Raw genomic sequence first — 21,090 nt, 5'->3', positions numbered from 1 at the left:
CACGAGTATAGCGTGACTGAGGCTTGAAAAAGCAGGTGTGCTGAGAGTGTTATCTCCCTCTCTCTCCCTCTCCCTCTCTCCCTCTCTCTCTCCCTCTCTGTGGACTACTTCTATAAAAGGTCTCTCCTCTCGCCCCGTCTATGTGCCTCGGGAGGAGTCCCCCTGCACTTCGTCTCTGATGCACTCTAATTGGCTCCTTTTCATTAGGAGCTGTGTGGAAGCCAAGAGAGCTCTCAGGTTTGTGAAATGCCCTGTGCATAGCAATGAGATACCCCACCCCATCACCCCGGATGACCACAGGGGCGGTCTAAGTTATAGTTTAAGCCTTAAACTTTAAGGCACATGCAAGGTGATGGCCACCGCATGTGTCTTCTTGTTGTGTTTGCGATATAGGGCGAGATCTCTCTTTAGTACTGATGTCAATGTAGTGCTTTTCTGTGTCCATTGCCAATTATTATTCATTCACACCTGTAGCGCAACGACAACAACACCAACACCCTGTCAGTGATCGATCATGAGGCGGGCGGCTTGCATAATATGCCCACCATGCAATGGACCCAGTGAACTCCAGAGTGTTAATTGAAATAATATGGGTCCAGTTGGGTATAAGCTGCAGACTTTAAAATAACAGAGTAATTTTAAGGTGTACGTGGCACAAAACCTCTTTGATTGATTGGTTGAATACTTTATTAGGCAGAAATGTAAACGGTACAGAGTACAGTCAAACACTCAGTCTTAAATGACATCGCAGAGGGAAAACAAAGTCCTTGCGGTCTTGATTCTACTGTATATTCAGGTCCTGGCTCATGCACATTCGCACCCTCTGCTCCGCATGTGACTGTCCACCACCTTCGCATTAAACGCAATAAACCTCAGTGGTTCTATTCAGAGCGGAGGAGGATGTGAGGCGAGGAGGAGGAGGAGAGCAGGAATGAGAGCAGATCGAAGAGAGTATAGAAGTGAGGAGAATAATTACCGAAGAGGACAGGAGATTGAATGAAGTATACTGTCGGGAGCTACATGGGAACCGAGGAAAATGATGAGGGCAAAGCACGGAGCAGGCACAGGCTCATGGAGATTGGTTACACTGTAGTAGAGCAGTGGTTCTCAAACTTTTTCATGTCATGGAACCCTTAAAATAAACCCATCAAGATCCGAGACCAGATTCTACAATATGTCTTCTAAATCCTGATTGTTTTCTGGAGGAAAAAAAACGTATCAGTGGTGCTCAAAACTTTTGTGTTTCTGTGTTTTTTGGCACCCATCTGAAAGTATTTTGTTCCATCAAGGGACCCCCCCCACCAGAAGCAAATATTTGAGTTAAAAAAGTTTGCTGTGAAAGAAAATATATTCAAAGATTTGCACACATTTTCACGTTTTTTTACAAGAAATAGCAGATCTACTGTACAAGCTCAGCTTAGTACACACATGTTAAAGTTACTGTGGGGGAGAGAGAGAGAGTGCCAGCGCCCAGCGGCAGCTCTGCTCTGCCCACTCCACTGGTCCGTGTCACTTCCTCACGCCACACAGACAGCTGGGTTGTGTCACGTCACATGGGGGCTAACAGTAGGCTGCTTGGACTACGTACGTACATGGTGGATGACGTGCATGCGATCCATTCAAGTCCTCTTTACAAAACAACTTTACAAAACCACTGTTTTCCAGATGGTTAGCTATTATTAAGCCCTGATGCCTGCAGGAAGGTTGCAAGACAGAAACATTGCATTTCTAATAAATGTTGTTGAACCAGCACGTGGCAGTGTGCGGGTGTTCCTCCTTCCATAGCCAAAGTGAGCATTAAACATGTGCTAGGAGGTCATTATAAAGGTCATTCTCAACCTCCGGACGCCTCCGGACAGTGCTTCATGCTCTCATGTGTCTGAACAACTATACACTATACCGGTATTCTCTCCCATTCTCTCGCTGGAGACACGCACGCACGCACGCACGCACGCACGCACGCACGCACGCACGCACGCACGCACGCACACACGTTGAATGAATGAACATGTTTGAAATGTTCATTCATAGCCACATACACATTTACAAGGATGCCTTGCACAAAGTAGTCAAAGGACCATATCCTATACACCTATCCTGCCAGTGCTGTCAGACAATATAGGAGAGCAGCAAGCAGTTAGAAAGTGCATAGTTGGCAGAACACACCTCTCTCTCTCTCTCTCTCTCTCTGTCTCTCTCTTTCTCTCTCTCTCTCTCTCTCTCTCTCTCTGTCTCTCTCTTTCTCTCTCTCTCTCTCTCTCTCTCTCTCGCACACACACACGCACAGCCGTGCACGCACACAGCCACACACACAGCCACACACACAGCCACACACACACACACACACACACACACACACACACACACACACACACACACACACACACCCACACACACACACACACACACACACACACACACACACACACACACACACACACACACACACACACACACACACACACTACTGTATCAGTGGTAATCCTTCCTGCTGAATGACAGGCACTGAAAGCCAGCCTCAAAGTGCTGTAGGTTAATTTGGTGGCAGCGTTTGGCGCGTGCTCATTGTTTAGTAGGCTGTACACCTGCATGATGGGACAATGCATCACTCATATAGGTCTATAGGCTGTATCAGCTTTTCTCCGCTTCAGTCATAAATCATAACTCATAATCAGTCTCGGTCGGTCATATATAGCCTATACTCAATTTCCATACGCTAATGACAAAAACGTATAGCATAACCAATTAATTGGCTGACCCAACTTATATTATAATCAGGTATTGCAAATTCCCATTGAAAAGAGCTATAGGTGCCATTCACTGCTGCTGTTTTTCCTTTTCCTCCTTATAGGCTAGTGTTTTCTATTAATTGATGACATTTTTTATTTTATCTTCATGCATATGTTGATGAATTGAATATAGGACCACAATGGAAACAATTAAGTCCCTATAGGACTTTTTTGTGTCATCCTTTTAGCCTTAAATGTACCACGTGCATAGCCTACTAAAAAAGTATATGCAATCAATAATGATATATATAACAAAAGCCCATATGAATTTAAACGATTTAATTATAGGTGCAAAGGATGAACAGACAAATGACAGGGCAGATACAACTATTGTATGTAAATAGCCTGATACGCTTAGAGACCCATGCCAGGAAACACAGACATCTAATCGATATCTGTATAGACGATCACTTGACATTTTTGATGCATGGCCAAGAAAGAATGTACAGCCAGCCAGCGCACCAAAGTGTAGTGATAATATCACAGCATCAGGACCAGACCAGCCCTGGCTGCATGGCATTAACATATTATGATACAACTGAACTCATTCATTTCGGCACGGTTTCATTCACTATAATACATGTGCCGTCTCCTCCGCAGCACGTGACTGACTATAGGCTACTGGCTGCAAACAGTTATGAATGAGGCAGTTATGAGTCACTATACTATATAGTGCAGTTATACGTAGCCTAAATATTTGAGACAACAAGACATGTTTTATCAAATGTATTGTTTAGTTAGTATATAGGGACAGACAGTGGCTGTATTGTAGACTGTAGTAGGCTAGTCTATGGTTCAGTATCCTTATGATAGGCTTCATTACACAGATGTGTTCTATTTAGCCTTTATGTGTTGGACTCGGCAAGCAGGCTATACCTATATACGTTACACGTGCGTTACGCGTGCGTATTGTACCTCTCTCTCGCGCGCGCATCCTCCTATACATTTAGTAGCCTACAACCACAAATAGCATTTTTCTTTATTTCTTAAATTGCTTACCTGCATTTCTGAGTTTTCGGTTCCTCAGCACGGAGATGATGACCAGCAGGTTGCCCAGTACGTCCACCACGGTGGTAAAGATCAGCACCGTGGCCAGCACCGTGACGGCCCAGGCGGGACGCGCTCCTCCCGGACCCGGAGCCTCCAAACCGCCGCCCCCCTGTCCCACTCCCTGTCCGAATCCCAGATCCGTGCGGTTCCTGAAGAACGAAACATTCTCTGGCATGTCGACACCGTTGGGGCTGTCAGCAGCAGCGTGCGCGCTGCTCCCCTCATTCAAAGTCCGCCGCTGTGGTCATGGTGAAACAACCAAAACGCAGCAGGCATGCCGACTCTTGTCTGTTGTATTTGCCGAGATGAGATAGAAACGAAACGTGAGTGTTACGACAGGACGGATTAGTTGTGTCTTGTTTACTATAGTAACTATAGTAGCCAAATGCAGGCGGTGACTCGACTGCCACGCTATCCGAATCGGGTGCGCCGAGCACCGGCTGAGGCGCTCCTCTCCTCCGCCCAACCAGTCCCTTTTAATTCCTCCAGTCCAGGAGGTCCGTTTACAGACTACAGGCTATCCCTGAAATCGATCTGACTCTTTCTTGGTGGTGCGTCCTACTCCTGCCCCAAAACCAAACCCCTCGCTTAATCATTTAATTTGTCAGTCCAGCTGTTATCCATCCATCCAGAGATCGACGCGCCGCGTGCGTGCATGTGCCGTGTGCCTCTATCTCCAGATTCCTTTGCAGTTTCTTTCTCTTTCTACATGTATTTTCTTTTTTGTATAAGCAGGGGCTGTCTGTCTGGAGGTTGGAGACAGTGGATCAAATCCCCCCTATAGGCTAGTGCTTTTTTTGCCCCTCTGGTGGCTGAAGACTGTCGGCCGGCCCGGGGGGGGGTCTGTCGGAATTCTTTGTTTGTAGTTCAGTACAGTGAGTGCGCGATTGGGGCGCCAGCCCAGAGTCAGCCGGCTGGCTCCCGTTCAGAATAAATATACCAGTATAGGCAGGGAGGCGGATTCAACCACGCGTGCCTGCAAAGCAACCTGTCCTGTCGGGCATGTATAGGGCGATGTGTGAGCAGGACTATATAGGCTATACTGTTTCACGTCCAGTCTGAGACGAGACCATTGGTTTATTTTATGTTCATATGATATTCTGTAATATAACCCAATGCAACGCGTCGTTCTATAATTAATTTAGCCTATACATCGTTCTCACACATTAATAGTTGCATGTGTTTTCCAGCTGCAGATAGCCGAGCATTATGATATGCACAGTATTCTATTGGAAAAAACAAAGTCACGCCGATTCCTTCAAGTAGCCCTATTATACACAGCTGTAAAGCATCATGACGGAGAGAGAGATGTGCGTGTCAGACCTGCTGGCACGTGGACACCCGGACGAACGTGCGCACGCTGCTAAAAATAAATGATATATAGGCCCTATATATATATATATATATATATATATATATATATATATATATAAAACCATCATCGTCCAGCCCTCTTTTCGTTTGATATACGATCAACGATCTAGTCTTTATGGCAAATCAAATCGGTGTATTGGCCGTTAATTCTTAATTGGGTGCACCATGCGGGGCCAGGGGACTTAAATTGCAAATGCAAAACGAGGAAGCAAAGCATTATCTCTGAGACTGTCTGTCATACAAGTGTCCTTTGTCATACAAGTGTCCTTTGTCATATAAGTGTCCTTTGGACTTTGGCCCAGAAAGCGGAACATTTTGGTGCCCTGCACACATGCGCGCATATGGTGTTCACAATCACTGACACTGACTGGTCACTGTGACAGGTGACACACCGACAGACAGGGCCGTGCAGAGAGCACTGGGGGGGCAGGGGCTCAAACTCCAGAAAAGGGCACATGTGTGCGCGCGGCCGATTTTTGGGGGTGGTCTTTTTGTGGAGTCCTTCCCTTGTGCCATTTCACTTATTGCCAATGGCACTTATTGGCCCCAGAAGCCCTTATTGGTCCCCCACACAAGCCCTTATTAGCCCCCCACATAAGCCCTTATTTTCCCCCACACATAAGCCCTTATTTCCCCCCCACACAAGCCCTTATTGGCCCTCCACATAAGCTTCCCCCCCCCCCACATAAGCCCTTATTTGCCCCCCACACAAGCCCTAATTTCCCCCCCCACACAATCCCTTATTGGCCCCCACACAAGCCCTTATTGCCCCCCCACACAAGCCCTTATTTGCCACCCACAAGCCCTTATTTGCCCCCAAATAAGCCCTTGTTTTCCCCCCACACAAGCCCTTATTGGTCCCCCACATAAGCCCTTATTGGCCCCCCACAAGCCCTTATTGGCCCCCACATAAGCTCGTATTGGCCCCCCACACATGTCCTTATGTGGCAAAAAAAAGAAAACTTTTTTTTGCCCTTTCCATAAAAAAAAAAAAAAAAACTTGTATTTTTATTTTTTAGAAAGGGCACTCAAACACGTGCCTGCCGACAGGACAGCGCCTTATAGAGGGTATGCGTATGCTTAAAGTGAATGGCACATCGAGTGGCAAATCGAGTGGCAAAGCAACAGGCAAAAAGTGAGTTTAACATTGTTTAATGCAATCAGATAGGACTTTTCTGTTTGGATGCAAGGCCAGAAAGTAGTTTTTTGCCACTCAGCTAGCCCTGAAAGTTTCATGACAGGCTGAAACAAAGGCAAACGCTTGAACACTGCTCTGTTTGTTTTGGTTTGTTTTTCTAAAATGTGCTTCTGTTAATCAAATAGATATTTGATGGGTCGGCTATAGAAAACCCCACCACTCTAGCTGAGAGTGGGGCGGAGCAGTAGCAGGTTGCCTGTTGGTGGTGTGGGCGGGGCCAACAATCAGCACACCTGGGCGATATATATATAGGCCTAACTAGGCAGCTGACAAACATTTTGTCCCTCACTGAGAGGTGCTTATTGCAGCACCACAACTCCTTCGTGCCTGTATACTGATGCATTACTGTAAGTCTGCCCTTTCCTATTTACCAGAATGCCAATATTCTATTTGTTAGATTGCCTATGCCTATGTTTCAACTGAAGCCAGTTTTACGCGATCGCTACATTTAGACGGAAAACGTGTACTTAAACAGTGGTGTGCACAGATAGACACTAGGGGGTGCTAGAGCACCCCTGCCCTTTTGGCAATGTGCCCTTTCGGGAAAAAATCCAAAAAAAAAACACTTTTTGTTTTTGTACAGTTACACTGTACAGTATGTGGACCATGGTAACATTGATCAATTCTTGATAAACAGCTTCTAATATATTATTTAGGCCCCACAATCTATAAATCTCACACTATTACGGTTCCACGCGCTGCACAAAGTGCCCTTTTTTCCACTTGAGCACCTTCCCCTCTAAATGTCTGTGCACGCCACTGTACTATTTCAAATATAAAGTCCTCGCCACATGTGCCATGGGGACGGGGACACCAATCAGTCCTGCACCTGCCATCCAGTACTAGATGTATCATGTGCTGCTAGTTCTATACTCTTTCTTTCTCTCGCGAATAATAGTACTATTATTAAGATTCGCTCAGGCTCAATTTGCCATACCTAATAGCCTATTACAGGCTATGGAAAATTGAGCCTGATGAGCGAATCTTCATCTTCAGATATAGTGACAGCTTTTAACTGTGAAACTTTAATTGTATAGGCTAAGCTTACAATTATGTCCACAGATAAAAGCTGTCACATAAATGGTTCACTTTAACCTGTTGCCTAGTAATTATTCGCCAGATGGCAAAAAAATAAAATGGTCGACTCGATCTACAAACACATTGTGATGCATGAAAATGTTTGTTTTTTATTTAAAACAAATAAAGTTGGGGAATAAACAACTATAGGTGGCTATAGGTGTGCCCTCAATGTGCCTCGTGCATGGCACACACTTTCTGGGTGTGTGTTGTGTTCTCTCTCGCTGATGGCAGAATGGTGAAATCAGCCCTCAAACCCATGCTTCTGACAGAAATATAGGGGCGAGGCTTCCCTCACTTTGAGTCGGAGACGAAATGTTTTTATAATCGTCATGGTGCATTGTGTACAAGTGGACAGGCAACACGGCCCACCGCCCCCCGCCCCCGGGCCAGGACAGAAGAGGTGTTAAAGGTGCGTTCAGACTTGGATGGTTAGAGTGGCGCGATTACATACAAAGTCAATGCAAAGACGAGAATTGTGCGAACCGTCACGGCACGACCTGGTGTGGTACAAACGGGACGAACCGACTAGGTGAATATACTGTACATATTCAGGTCTAATTCCTCATGGGGGCCCGAGCCCCGCCGCCCCCACGGAGTCTACGTCACTGCTTTGAATGGCACCGAACGCGGAAGCCATGGGTGTCTTTCTGACAGAATCACCAGTCTGGTAACTGTTTTTCTGACAGAATTACCATCTGACTAATGCATTTGTGAATTCTGATATAAAATAAAGCCAGGCGTTTCTTCGGGCACCCTTTTATGTACCCTGTGCCAGGTAAAAACTAGAAAAAACGTCAAAGCGGACCCTGTGACGTGGCTCTTGAACCGTAAGTATTTGCCGACGCTGTTTCTGTCACTCGATTTGACCCTTCGCGCAAGAGCATCGCGCTAGTTTTTTTCCTATAATATCATGCCTCACCTCATATCACCTCATCTGAGCTTCAATTCGGAGATAAACGCTGCTAAAGATCACAGCCATTACAGGAGTCTACGGAGCGCGCCTCATCGATATGCAAGTTTTTTTTTGCCCGGCCCAAGATGGCGGCTGCCTATGCCTATGTATGACAGATGAGGCGTACAGTATAAAATTCGTATAACGGACATACACGATATTGACATTAAAGTGCTGGGTTTTATAAACTGTACATGAACGTGTATGGCTCGAAATGTGTTAAGTTGAATCACTAGACCACTATATGCTCGAGGTGGTCGGCAGAACAGCTTTTCAGCGAGTATAGTACAAGATGACAACGCCCACCTCATGTCAAAAAGAAAGATAATCTCCGCCCAGTATAGGGGAGGAGTATAGGGGAGGGAAGCAACCACCAGTGGTCCTTCAGGGGGTTCCAGGTGGTTCCCAGCCAAATGATGAAGAGTTGGTAATGGTAACGAAATGGACCCTTTTTATATATTTAACCCTTGAGAGTCTAAAATGAAACCAAATGGACCCACTCTCAAGAGTTAAATTGTTGTTAAACATCTGCTTACTTACTTACTTATCCCCATTACGCCGGCTGGCGCATATAAGGGCAGCAACAAAGTTCCTCCACTTGCATCTGTCTTTGGCCATCTTCTCTATGGTCCCCCAGCTCTGATGTTGTTGCTGGAGCTCCTTCTCGATCGTCCTACGCCATGTCATTTTAGGCCTGCCTTTCTTTCTCTTTCCTTCTGGGGTCCAGTGTAATGCGACTCTTGTCTTGGGAATGCGTTGATGTCCATTCTGAGCACATGGCCAATCCAGGTCCACCTGTGTTTATTGATTATACTGTGTCTTGTTGGGTGATGTTGAGGAGGTTATTGTTAAACATCTGCATTACTGAGTTAATTAATAAGTCTACACAATTAGAGAATGTAGAAGAATTCATATTTTGACCAACGTTTGCCTGTTTATCTCTCCTATATGGTACCAACATCAATAGGCCTACAGCATGGAAATGTGGACATATTCCTTAGTTTTGGGTCTGCAAGAGAGAGCATGGGAGAGGCTCAAGGCAACAGAGAATGCTGGGGGAGATGTATTTGTTTTTGTTTGTTTGTTATTTTATATTTGCCTGCCATTTTACTTTAAATCTTAATATATTTTGGACATGGTGAATTGTCTAGTTTTAATTCAGGGCCCCTGCATGCAGGCTGACGCCTTCTCGAGGTGTGGGCAGTGGTAAAATATCATTTTTAAAGGGAAGAAAACCACCCTCCATCCATATGTCAATAAGAGCCGAAAGGAACCAACATGAGGATGGAAAAAGAAGAAGAATAAAATAAAACGGCCTACGCACACTCAACTCAACTCAAGAAGCCTAACCTTTCTTAGTGAAAGTTGTTAAAACCAAAAACTTTCAATAAAAAAAGTGAGGCTGCTTTATTCATGAGTTGACACTTGAGCCAAGCAAACCGCTACACGTTTATTCTTCAAAGAAAACAGGTCGCCAGTTACATTACAATGGACACATCACGTCACGTTAAACGATCAATAGCAAACGGTTCAGCACCACCACCGATGGACAGCGACAGACCATAATGCATTCTGACAGCATTTCCAGACCTGAGCCGACAGCCATGTTCTGCTGTCGGCCAGCGTCTTTTCCGGGTTTTTAGACAGCTGGTGGATAGAAAAGAAGCTCCATCCACGCGGCTGAATGCCACGACGGCCGGATTCCCGGAAACGCTTGCCCCCATGGCAGTCAGCCATCCACCAGCTGTCTAAAAACCCGGAAAAGACACGCCCAGACACCAGAAAACGGCCGCGCCTGTCTGGCTGGTCTGGCAACAGCTTGACTGAGACAAACAGCACCATGCCTTTATCTACTTAAAGGGGAATACCACTCATTTTCAACATTTTACTATGTCATTAATATACCTTAGAGTTGTTGTGTGGACATAATAAAAAAGTCCCCCCATTCTGTGTTTCCTAGAACTGGAGGTCTGAAAAAAAATCATTAACATGGTGAAACACATCTTGATGACACCATCAAGATGTGTTTCACCATGTTAATGTTTTTTTTTTCCAGACATGCTCTAGTATGTGAAGAGTCTGCCTGTGCTATTAACTCATTTTGGATAAAAATGGTGAAAAGCCTATATTGGCTCCACCCTTTTAGTCGTCATGCCAATTGATTCCTCCCCAACACATTTCTGTGTCTTGTATAAAGAAGGATAGAGACTGAACCCGCTGTTCTCTTATTCATTTTTATGTCCAGCTTTGACATAAAGGACATATATAAACTTTATTATATAAACTTTATTACAGGCTCGTGGCCCACAAGGTAAGACAGTACATCACATATACGAGAATAATAATAAATAAGTCCTTTATGTCAAAGCTGGACATAAAAATGAATAAGAGAACTGGCTGGGGCGGCACCTGTCTGCGGGGAGTATAGGCTGTTGGGCGGGAGGATTAGGACCTCCTCCTGTTGGGGATCCTCACTGGTAAATGGTAAATGGTGCATTTATATAGCGCCTTTATCCAAGGCGCTTTACATAGATTGTGCATTACATTCACCCATTCATACACCGATTGCGGCGGAAGCCATGCAAGGTACCAACCAGCACATCGGGAGCAATTTGGGGTTCAGTGTCTTGCCCAAGGACACTTCGACATGTAGACAGGAGGAGCCGGGATTCGAACCGCCGACCCATGGATCATTGGACGACCTGCTCTACCTCCTGAGCCACAGTCGCCCCTACTGGCAGGTGAGCCAGTAGGAAACCACAACAGTGAAAAGACCAAGGCCCCAGTGAGGCTCTCCAACGTTGAGGTGCTCGGCCCTAGTGGTAAGAGGAGGGACTGCAGGCGGACCCGTGGATAGCTTTGACATGTCCAGTGTTTGTGTTGCACAAACACTGCAGACAAAGTGAATCCCCATAGACCAGGGGTGCCCACACTTTTTTGACTTGAGGTCTACTTTTAAAATTGCAAGCTCAAGGTGATCTACCAACCAAAAGATAATTATCCCTTTGCTTAAAATACTCAAAATATGTACCTATATGGCGAATAAATAACATTAAAGGACCACTTCACCACTTTTCAACTTCTCTTCCTATAATTGGTCCTAACTAATGTTCATGATAAAATGGCACCATTTTTTTCAAGACAGTCTGTGTCTCATAGGAAGGCTGTGGGCAGTTCAGAAACCCGTCCACCAGTGACATCATCGATGGTGAATCCAAGCTAATAGAAACGGCAGGCTGTCTTTTCCTGAAAAGTTGAAATGCAAAAGTTGAAGCCATCGTTCTCACGATAATAAAAATCTAAATATATTTTAAAACAAATCTTGTTTAAAAAAAAATCTGCCTAATGATGATGTCACTGGTGGACGGGTGTCTGAACTGCCCAAAGCCCTCCTATGAGACACAGACTGAGTAGGAAAAAAATGTGGTGTTTTATCATGAACATTAGTGAGGACCAATTATATGAAGAGATGTTGAAAAGTGGTGAAGTGGTCCTTTAAGGCATTAGGACTTTCAAAATCTAGGTTTCAAAATCAATTCTATTTATTTATCTTTTCAGTTTCCCCACATTGCAAAGAAGAGACTTAATTTCTGACTTTTTCGGATTTTCTGACTTGATCTGGCCTGTTAACATTTTCATAGACCTGGTTGCTTGTTTCTCTCTCAGTCACGAAATGTGGCAACCGTCAAAACTAGTCCTAGTTTGTTTTGGTTGTGATGCATGGATGATGGCATCATGATGCTACCGCACAGACCACACAGAGACTACCGTGGAGGCGCGGACCCCCACGCAGACTATCGCGGACCCCCACGCAGACTATCGCGGACCTCCGCGGGGGTCCGCGCCGACCTCCGTGGGGGTCCGCGTCGACGTCCGCGGGGGTCCGTGCCGACAACGTTAACGGCCCAGCATTAATAATCATCTTCCCACTCTCCATGGAAGTGATATGTTTTAGGCTTCTTTGCCGCGCGCATCTTGCTATATGAACAATGATGGATAGATATCCTTTTAATTTGTTTGTTTAACAACAGAACAGACCCGACGTTCTCCTTCAAAGCCACCGGCGCGCCGCCGCCTGCCCGAGGCGAGGATTGTTTTTCTTTTTTTCTTTTTTCATGGCAAGGCCAAGCGGTCTACCTGCGCAGCGCTTGCGATCGACTGGTCGACCGCGATCGACGTAATGGGCACCCCTGCCATAGACAGTTTGAGGGTTTGTGTAAACACAAACATGTGTAAACACAAACATTTAAGACAATAGTGAGGACGCAAATTGTGATTGGCCGGCGTGATTGGGTGAGAGATGGGTTGAGATGGAGATGATGTATATGATGACGTATGATGATAAGAGCACCCCTCACTTCACACAGGTGTGATGTTTTGTAAATGAATGCCTTACTTTTTCGTGCAACAGTGTCACACAAAAGTAGCAGAAATAGCAGATCTACAAGCCCCCAACGTGGGGGCTTTGCCCTCTAGGACGGTGTTGGGTGCTAGGTAAATGTTACTATACAGGTCTATATTAACCTATATGGGGGCGGCAGTGACTCAGGGGTAGAGTGGCTCAATGGCCGGTAGAGCGACCGAATGTTAAAACTCAATGGCTGCCAAGGACATAATTTTTTAACTTCTTTTTCATGATGTCCTGGAGCGCCAAGGACGTGTTTTTCGTGTTTTTTAACATTTAGATTTAAAAATAAATAAAAATAAAAATATATATGGTGGCGGTCTGGGACTTTTGGCGCCCCCTGGTGGTGGTGAATGAGGTAACTGCGGTTGCCAGTTCAATCCCGGGCTCCCCCAGAGTTGGTGTGAAAGTGTCCTTGAGGCGTATCAATCTGAACCTTATTTAACATATATTTTTTCATGCATTCTATAAAACGTAGTCCTAGAGGCAACAAAGAGAGCTAAAGAAAGGGACATGATGCAACATGCAGGTCCTGAGCTGCTGAGCATTCTCTCTGCTCCAGCTATAATAGTGGACCTGGCTGTTTTGTATGCACTTAATTTAGGAGAGAATATCTCAACTGTTCTTGGCTAATATGACCCTCGATCTTCTAAACCGTTGGAGCTACAGATATTAGACCATTATGCAATCGGCGGGGTGGAAACTATATACTATATACTATTTGAAATTGAATTCAATTGTGCAAAAATCACCAGGCAAAGATAATAACACTGAACCCCTAATTGCTCCCGATGTGCAGGCTGGTGCCTTGCATGGTTGCACAATCTATGTAAAGTGCTTTGAATAAAAGTGCTATATAAATGCACCGTTTACCATTTATTTACCTATTCAATTTACCAAGATATTCTAGCACACTGATTGTGTTTGCTCGCCTATATGGTCTTGTCACTAGTACTACTTGTATGGTTGCACAATCTATGTACACCGGCTGTGGCTCAGGAGGTAGAGCAGGTCGTCCAATGATCCCTGGGTCGGCGGTTCGAATCCCGGCTCCTCCTGTCCACATGTCGAAGTGTCCTTGGGCAAGACACTGAACCCTACATTGCCTTCAATGTGTTGGTCGGTGTGAGCTTGCCACCATTGGTGTGTGAATGTGGGAAGTGAGGACGCTGGCGTCGACTGCTCGCCGCTTCACCTCCCAATGTATGAATGAACTAGAAAAAGTGCCCTTCTGGGCACAGGTCTCCACCAGGAGGATAGGAGTGTGTGTGTGATGTTTGGCAAAATGTTTAGGAGCAATACTGTGTGTGTGTGTGTGTGTGTGTGTGTGTGTGTGTGTGTGTGTGTGTGTGTGTGTGTGTGTGTGTGTGTGTGTGTGTGTGTGTGTGTGTGTGTGTGTGTGTGTGTGTGTGTCCAAAGCCTAGTGGGATTCGGCCAGTTATAGTGCCACCATGAGGCTGAGTTGAAAATGTTCATGTGGCATTTCTTCCTCGGCCTAGTGGGAATGTGCGTGCACAATTTCACGGAAATGACACGATGTGTTCATGATTTGCATTATTTTGTTTGAAACTGAGCACTCCTGCGAACTTTGGAAGCCAATCTTAGCCAATCAGGATGGAGTCTGAGAAATCTGAAAGACCCGTTTCGTTGAATGGCTCTAGAGAGACTGTGTACCAATTTGCGTGATGTTTGGACAAAATCTGTAGGTGTACTGTCCAAAAACTTGTTTTGCACAAAGCAGCCTCCTGGTGGCGCTATAACAGGCCGTTCTGGAAATTTTGGGGCAGAGGTTCATCGTTGGCATCCAGGGAGTGTGTGTGCAAAATTTGGCATCGACCGGGTTAACGGTGCCGGAGATTAGCTGGTCACGGACGGACGGACGGACGGACGGACGGACACACGGACGGAGTGCAAAACATTACTCTCTCCCCATGCCTTCGCCTGGTGGAGACAATGAACCATTGTAAATCGCTTTGAGCACTTGGAAAAGCGCTATAAAAATGCAATTCATTAAAAAATGCAATTCATTACAGCGCTTTGAATGAAAGTGCTATATAAATGCACCGTTTACCATTTACCTAATCAATTACCAAGATATTCTAGCACACTGATTGTGTTGGCTCACCTATATGGTCTTGTCACTAGTACTACTTGTGCAGGGTGACATTAGCCTCCTATAGAGCCTAGAGAGAGAGTCAATCAGCTCAGGAGAAATGCTTCCTCTGATCAATGATTACAAGCTTTTAAGCTTGCTCATTCGTCTCGTTCAGTCAGAACTGCTGAGCATTCTCTCTGCTCTTAGCTACAGTATAATAGAGGACCTGGCTGTTTTGTATGCACTTAATTTAGGAGAGAATTCTATCTCAACTGTTAATATGACCCCCGCGAACAACTTAGGAACTGTGAGAAAGAAAAAAAACAATACTTAAAACATGGCTCTATCTTAATCTAAACCGTTGGAGCTACAGATATTAGACCATATTATGCACACGGCGGGGTGGAAACTATAGCTGCAATTTTCCATTGACATGAGCCCATACATCCAAACAGACAAACTCACCAACATACGGAAAGCTCTTCCTCTTTCTATCTGCAAAGTGTTTAATTGTTTCATAAAATGTTATGTTATGAGCTACTTTGGAAGTGCTCGTTGGATAATCACTCAACGGCCCTGAATACCACCTGTTTTGAATTTGCGCATAATGCAGGAGGCAGCAGGACATTGCAATACTAAAACTAAAAGTAACTTAAGTTTTCAAATAAATGTAGTGGAATAAAAGTACAATATTTACCTCTGAGATGTGGTGGAGTAAAAGTATTGGAAATTGGAAATGCTCAAGTACAAATACCTCAAAATTCTACTCAAGTACAGTAAGTAAAGGTGCTTAGTTACTTTACAACACTGTCATCTTGGCACATCAAATAACACAAGCAAGACCGTCATTACACCATGTTAACAACCTCTCACTTCCTTCCCGTGTCTGCTTAATTGTGCCCTTGGCATCTTGAGATCCTACTATAAATGCGCCACGTCTCTGGGTGCGTGCGTGCGCGTGTGTGTGTGTGTGTGTGTGTGTGTGCGTGTGTGTGTGTGTGCGGTTGTAATGCACGTACTGTAACTCGAGAACCGTTTGCTTCACCGACCTCAAATTCGACATTTTGGGCAGGCAAGATGTGTCGTGTCCCCCCCCATATAAACGTAGACGCCTCTTCCGGCTCTGGGCCGTCTGTATCTCAACGGAGGGCAACATGGAGGCAAAGGGAGGCGATGGCGATGCGTGATTGCATTGGCAAGCTTTCCCGAGATTCCTTGCGAAGCATATAGGGGAAGAAAAACGGAAGAACGGTTATAGGCCAATCAGAGGCGTGTGCCTTCAAGATTCCGCTTGACTTCCTCCTCCCGTTGCAGACAGGTCGCTCCAACGAACTGCAGCAACCAATGAGGCATCTATATTTTTGTATATCTATGGATATACCTGCCAGACGAGTATAGGCTACAAAGGCTGAAAGGACATGCATTTGCATTCCAATGGGTGATTGAGGGTCGCGCTCTACGCGCAACGGCCAGTCCGCTGTCCCACTAATAGTTCTCAGGTCTGGTGTTTGTCCTCTCTTTTCTCTCAGTGTATGGATTTTGGGCAGGCAGAAATGGATTTGGACAGGCGGCCTGTCCTCGCCTTATTGTAGATACGCCACTGGTTGAAATGAACCAAAGTTGTCCTTTAACCCATTTTGACCTGAGATCAGATTCTAAAAATGTCTTCTACATCCTGACAGTTTTTCTGTTTCTATGTCAGTCGTTCTTCGACTTTTCAAAAATAGCAGACCTACAAGCTCGTAGCTTGTATGAGCTTGTAGATCTGCTATTTTTCAATAGCTAAAGCATAACACAATGCTAACACCAAAATGGGTTAAGGACACACTGAACAAATGAGGTCAAGGCCCGGCGCCACGGGGGTGCCAGAGGGGGGCCTGGCACCCTCCGTTGCAAATTCTGCCCCCTCAGTTTAAGTTGTACTGTATGTACATATTGTTTTACTATACGAAAATGTAGCGCCCTCACCATTTTCAATTGCCCTCTCAGTCATTTCATCCTGGAGCCGAGCCTGCAAAAAAAATTAGACAATTATTTTCCCTCAAGACTGATATGACCTCGGGACAATATTGTACAATACATGAGAAATAGTATATATATTTCCCCTGAGCTGAACTTGGGTATAATTTTTTCTTACCTCAGCATTTTTCTTACCTCAGTTTCTCCCTCAGGAGTGGGGGTTGGGGTTGATTGTTCCTTCCAGCATCTTGCTGGTTGGATGGGTTTATGTCTCTGAATGTGAAACCCTGCTGCGTCCTTTGATGTCGGCCTCATGGCTGCACTCGCAGCCAGCATGCATGTGTGTGAGAGGCGGATTAAGCCATTAAGACCTGAGGCCGATTCTACAAATGCCAAAATCAGTAGTTCTCTACAAAACTACATTTTTATTATTATTATTTCTTGATTTGTGTTAAAATCACAATTGTGTGAAGTGAGAGGTGCCCACTGTGGCTGCCACATGACGTCACTGTTCAAAATGTTAATGCGGAAGCATCTGCTATTTTTGAGAACCACAGTTCGAAACCGCTGTTCAAAAATCCTATTCCTAAGAGTTTTCTTGTCTAAAATGACACAGATGCTTTCCCGGTTTCATTGGGTTAAGCCCCCCCCCCCAGCACGCACACACACACACTGCCCAATGCCAATTATTCCAGTCTCGTTTGATCATTTTAATGGCCCTGTTATACTTGTTGTTTTTAATTTCTCTCGCGCATTAGTCTTCATTGGACCAAAATTACTATATTACCTTTATTCATTTTAGAAATTATATTTCAGAAGGTGCCGATAGCTGAATGGCTAAGGCGCCTAACACATATTCAGGCTCTGATGCCTGACAGCAAGTCCGGTGTTTGATTCCTGGGCCCGGCAGACCGATGCTGTGTATTTCGCTTCCAGACCCGACTCTATCTCCCTGTCTGTCTACAATATTGGAAGAAAAGCACCCAAAGATACCACATACAGAATTGCCGTTTGATGTCCTGTCATTGGCAATTCAGTAGATTGTCAGTGCATTGTCAGAAACAGAACATCGTCACTGCCGTCAGTGAGAAATGGAAGCATTTGCCAAGGTGTTCAGATTTCCTGAATAGATAGAGTTCCTCTGTCAGTTCAGTTTCAGTTTCAGTTTATTTTATTTATAGTACAAAATCACCCCAAGCGGTCTCTGTGCACTTTACAGCATTAATACATCAAAAAACAAATCAAAGACACAAAACATAGCAATAAAAAACATAGTAAAACATGGTAAAAAGCTGGTTCCTCTTCTTTTCGGTAGCAAAGTAGTAGAATTAGCATTAGGCCCATCAGTGAATAAAACCTTTTTCAGAAAATCTTCAGGAAAAGATCGGGAAAGCGTGAAGAGTTCTGAAGAGGTCTGAAAATACAGACATGCACACAGAGGGCTAATAGACTTATAGACATCATGCAGAGAGATGGTGGAAGGATGTCATGCCAAATGGGAGCAGTTATATGGGTACAGTGCCTTTGTTCGAGGGCAATTAAGTGCCCAGGAGGTGATATGGTGAACTTGAACCAGCCACTCTCAGGTATCTAAGCCAAATCTCTAAGGACTGAGCTATACTGTCGTCCCAGTAGCTCTGATGTCGATGATGTCGGTTCCATTTGATGTCAGAAGGTCATTATGTAATTGAAGTATATTTTGCTATCCTTTCCTCTCCGGTGATTAAAGTATCAATATCAGGTCTGGATAGTTTGACCTTTATTTGTCCCCCAAGGTCTTTTGGAGTCAATGCAGGGCCGGTATCGAATCTTTAGCCCAGCCCTGGTCCTCTGAAAGGCTCTTCTTTTTTTTTTTTTTTTTTTTGCATTCACTTGTTAAACACTTCTTCAGTTTGGAATACCTCACTTCACTGGTCTGGTGTTAGTTTACTTTGAGACGGTTCATTCATGTAGTATACTTTGGATAATACTTTGGATTTGCAAACTGTAAATGAGCAGGAAAGCAACATCACTGGCTTCTGTTGACATGACATACACATGCAAATGTCTGCTTTGGGACTACTAAATGGTAAATGGTGCATTTATATAGCGCCTTTATCCAAGGCGCTTTACATTCACCCATTCACACACACATTCATACACCGATTGCGGCGGAAGCCATGCAAGGTACCAACCAGCACATCGGGAGCAATTTGGGGTTCAGTGTCTTGCCCAAGGACACTTCGACCTGTAGCCAGGATCCATGGGTCGAACCGCCGACCCATGGATCATTGGACGACCTGCTCTACCTCTTGAGCCACAGTCGCCACATATACTACTGTATGTGAAACAATTTGCTACTGTAAGTTGTCAGGAGATATCTACGTAAAACCAAACCGCTGCAAAATAGTGAGCCACCTCCTTGAATGAGCCACATTTAAGAAGAAACCGGTAAACAAATCTTGTTGTTCTCATTATTTGGCCCACTGTGTGCTCTGTGCAGCGTGACCTACAAAGACACCAATTAAGTTAATTCTACTGGTGATCTTGACCAGGCCTATTCGCCAGGTCATTGGTCTGTGGTGCAGACACTGGGGATGACCAGTACTACAAACAGAATAGAAATGTTTTATTCAAAGTATAGCAGTACTACTTATAATTCCCAAAAGGTGTAAAATGCAGACTTGCAAAGAAGAAGATTCCAAGGCATTCCGTCTTTTATGAGCAGGCAACAAGAAATAGAATATGTGATTGTTGCAAAAAGGTATCCTTATCTAGTACAAACAGAATAGAAATGTTTTATTCAAAGTATAGCAGTACTACTTATAATTCCCAAAAGGTGTAAAATGCAGACTTGCAAAGAAGAAAATAATCCAAGGCATTCCGTCTTTTATGAGCAGGCAACAAGAAATAAGAAATAGAATATGTGATTGTTGCCAAAGGTATCCTTTTGCACTCATTGACCGAATAGTCAAAACTCTGATCAATGATTACAAGCTTTTAAGCCTATATGCATTTGCGTAATTCAGTGAGAACTGCTGAGCATTCTCTCTGCTCGTAGCTCTTGAAAGACCTCCCTGTGCGGATGCCACTGTACATCGTATGGAATCCTCCGGAAATAAAATGTGACAAAGATCAAAGACACCATGTTGTTGTCCCTGCTGTGAGGATCATCAGGGTCATCAGTTGCTTGAACAAACTGCCAAAGTGTCTTGTTGTGGCTCTTGTCTTGATACTCCCGGTGTGATGGTGTCGCTTGCCAGGTCATGGTCACAGCAGTGGTGTGAACTGTGAAGTAACAGGCTGTGGTTTAGTGTGATGTCTGTCCCTGATTATATTCTCAGCCTTGGCAACACATCGTTTCTCGTGTATGTCCTGGAGCAATGGGAGGGAAGTTCACCTCCTACGATGCTGTGAGCTGACCGCAACACTCCGCAGTGCTTTGCTGTCAAGGGCGGTACAGTACCCATGAGGCCATTTGTCAAGATGCTCTCAGTGATTCTTAAGAAGTGGGGCCTCACACTGAGTCTGCTTGCATTTCTTCTGCTATTGACAACAAGTTAATCTTGTTGTTAGCTCACAATTTACAATTTAGGCATTTAGTAGACGCTCTTAATCCAGAGCGATTTACATTAAGCAAGAACAAAAAAGCATGGCAATACATCACATACATAAGTAGTTATCATGAATCATATGTAAGATAAGAACGTAACAGTGGAATATCTATAATGGAACTATGCATGTATACTTTATAGTGCTATGTCTACATAAACATGCTATAAGTCTACATAAAATGCTATCTAAGTCTACATAAAAATCTGTGTGCTACGGGCCATGATGGAGTCTGAAGAGGTGGGTTTTCAGATGTTCAGGTTGGGAGTGAGGTTGCAGTTCTGATTGTAATGGGAAGTGCATTCCATAGATTTGGAGCCAGAAGGGAGAAGAGTTTGGGACGTGTGGAGCGTTGTCCCGGCGTTTTTAGTGAAGGTACTTCAAGCTTCCCTGCGTTGGCTGATCTGAGTGAGCGGGAGGGTTTGTAGGGTTCGATCAGACTTGCAAGATATGCGGGAGCCATACCTTTGGTTGCTTTGCATGCCAGCATCAGAGTTTTGTATTCTGTGCGGGCAGCGACCGGGAACCAATGGAGGGAGCGGAGAAGGGGGAGACATGTGAGAATTTTGGCTGGTTGAAGACCAAGCGAGCTGCAGC

The 21,090-nt window shown here is 44.8% G+C and overlaps 1 protein-coding gene across 1 annotated transcript in view; it reads right to left on the bottom strand.

Annotated features, from left to right (window-relative positions):
* The window catches only part of mtnr1ba (melatonin receptor type 1Ba), a gene marked incomplete at its 3' end in the record, with an annotated part of 88,156 nt that extends 84,078 nt beyond the window's left edge, over positions 1-4,078 (bottom strand). The window contains exon 1 of the mRNA XM_079513873.1: positions 3,789-4,078. Coding sequence (XP_079369999.1) covers positions 3,789-4,014 — 226 coding nt within the window. The 5' untranslated portion in view covers positions 4,015-4,078. The remainder of the gene's footprint in view (positions 1-3,788) is intronic.
* Positions 4,079-21,090: the final 17,012 nt, after the last annotated feature.

This window comes from Electrona antarctica, assembly GCF_951216825.1.
Source record: "Electrona antarctica genome assembly, chromosome: 11".
NCBI classification, from domain to species: domain Eukaryota; kingdom Metazoa; phylum Chordata; class Actinopteri; order Myctophiformes; family Myctophidae; genus Electrona; species Electrona antarctica.
Note: the sequence above shows the minus strand (reverse complement) of the source record. Positions and strands in the feature narration are given on the sequence as shown.